At 48.4% G+C, this 1,827-nt stretch overlaps 1 protein-coding gene across 1 annotated transcript in view; it reads left to right on the top strand.

Moving 5' to 3' along the window:
• Positions 1-331: 331 nt before the first annotated feature.
• LOC132979634 (zinc finger protein 664-like) overlaps positions 332-1,827 on the top strand; it is a 2,831-nt gene continuing 1,335 nt past the window's right edge. The window contains exons 1-3 of the mRNA XM_061045518.1: positions 332-591; positions 1,462-1,609; positions 1,692-1,827. The exon at positions 1,692-1,827 is cut by the window's right edge and continues 1,335 nt beyond it. Coding sequence (XP_060901501.1) covers positions 568-591; positions 1,462-1,609; positions 1,692-1,827 — 308 coding nt within the window. The 5' untranslated portion in view covers positions 332-567. The remainder of the gene's footprint in view (positions 592-1,461; positions 1,610-1,691) is intronic.

Below are 1,827 nucleotides of genomic sequence, written 5' to 3'. Positions count from 1 at the left end.
AGCATGGACTCTAGAGAGGAGGGGGGGGGGGGGGGGAGACAGCTCTCTATGATGATTAGAATTCAGACTGCAGTACCCATTTTAAACACTAGGGGGCAGAGTTACAGACTGCTCCTTTAAGTGTCTTGACCAGGAGCTGCAGGAGCTGGGGATTGAACCCCTGACATTCCTTTGAGAGACGACCGACCCTACCACTAAATCACCACGTTAAATCAGATATAAATGAGGAGATCCAAACATTTTGAAGTAATCTCAAACTCTAAAACTCTAAAGGGATCAATCTGAGCAGACATGTTTGTGTTTCCTCCTCTGGACTCACTTCGTGTTACAACTAAAAGCTTTCAGATCTTCTTCTGTTTTTACCACTTCAGGGTGTATTGTGAAAAAATGTGTCCATTAAAAACTTTCTCTGTTTCGGCGGTCAAACTTCCCCGGAAGTCAGCAGATGCTGACCCGAGCTGCCACCGCAGAAGAAGAAGTTGCTGCTGTTAGCCGTTAGCCGTTAGCTCGTCAACAGTCCACTTTATCACGGAACCGTCAGAAGCAGCTGACAGCGGAACCGGCGGGATGGACACCGACACGGCTTCACCGGTAAACACACCGAACGAGCCGCTGCTCCTCCAAGCGGAGAGTTCAACTCTGACCTGTTAGCAGCTCGGCTAACTGAGCTAGCCTGTAGAGCAGAGGGGAGGAGACCTGTCGCCAAACTCCATTCAAAAAACTGAGCAGTGAAAGAACAGCCGACCTGCTCTTAAACCGCACACACAGGCTGAGCCGAACATACACAGTGTGTCAGAACCACAGTGGGGTTAAATCGGCCTCAACACAACTCAAGTGTTCTTCTGTTGAACGATGCAGATCAGTGTTGGTGTCGAGCTGCTGTCTGCGGACAAACAGGTGAAGCAGAGCTGCAGGTTTCAGTTTGAATCAAAGTGGTCACAGCCGAATTAAAGAATGACCTCTGTTCATGTGGTGCCATGTGAAACTGTTATTCTGTCGTGTTTCCATATCCCGTGGTTAGTCAGTGAAAACAAAACGACCAGATTTTGAATGGAGTTTGGTTGAGGTTCTGTCCCTGGTGATGGTGTGTTCAAGGTCTCCTAAAGCTCCAAAACCCGAGTTTCTAATGTTTAAAGCACCCATCATCAGAACGGTGTTTGTCACTGATTATTTACAACTTGACACTGAATTAAAACTATCAAACTGTCTGAAGTTACATCTTTATTCACCATAAAGACCTGACAGCAAATTCAACTGTTCTGGTTTTGATGGTTCGATCACGAAAGTCCTCGCTGGTCTGCGGTCACATTGCATATGGACGCAGTCCGATACAGCAGGTGGCGGTATGCACATAGTTGGTTTACAAATCTGTAACCATGGCAACCACTGGAGGGCTGTCCCGACAGTTGGATATTGATTGATCAGTCTCTGACCAGGTTAAATTTAACCCTTCGATTCCAGGACGCCGCTGAAGAATTCGCAGAGGTTCACATCAAGATGGAGCCGGACGACGACGTGGAGATCCAGTCCTATCACCTCCTCAAGAGGCTGTCCGTCAAACTGACCGACTGCAAGCTGTGGCTGAAGGGGCGGGACTTCCTGTTTCTAGGTAAGAATGTGGACGTAGACATGAATGATTTTTTGATGAGTCATCACAAAGCTTAAACGCTGTGACGTCTCCGCCCCCTCAGACGACCACCCTCAGCTCGGCCCGCTGAGGTCCAGACACTACAACCTGTCCAACACGGGCAGGAAGATGGTCTACTGCTTTGAGTGCAACAAAGGCTTCTACAAGAAGACTCACCTGGACGCTCACCTGAAAACCCA

Source organism: Labrus mixtus, chromosome 8 (genome assembly GCF_963584025.1).
Source record: "Labrus mixtus chromosome 8, fLabMix1.1, whole genome shotgun sequence".
Taxonomy (NCBI): domain Eukaryota; kingdom Metazoa; phylum Chordata; class Actinopteri; order Labriformes; family Labridae; genus Labrus; species Labrus mixtus.
The sequence above is the reverse complement of the archived record's forward strand: the minus strand, read 5'-3'. Positions and strand labels throughout refer to the sequence as shown.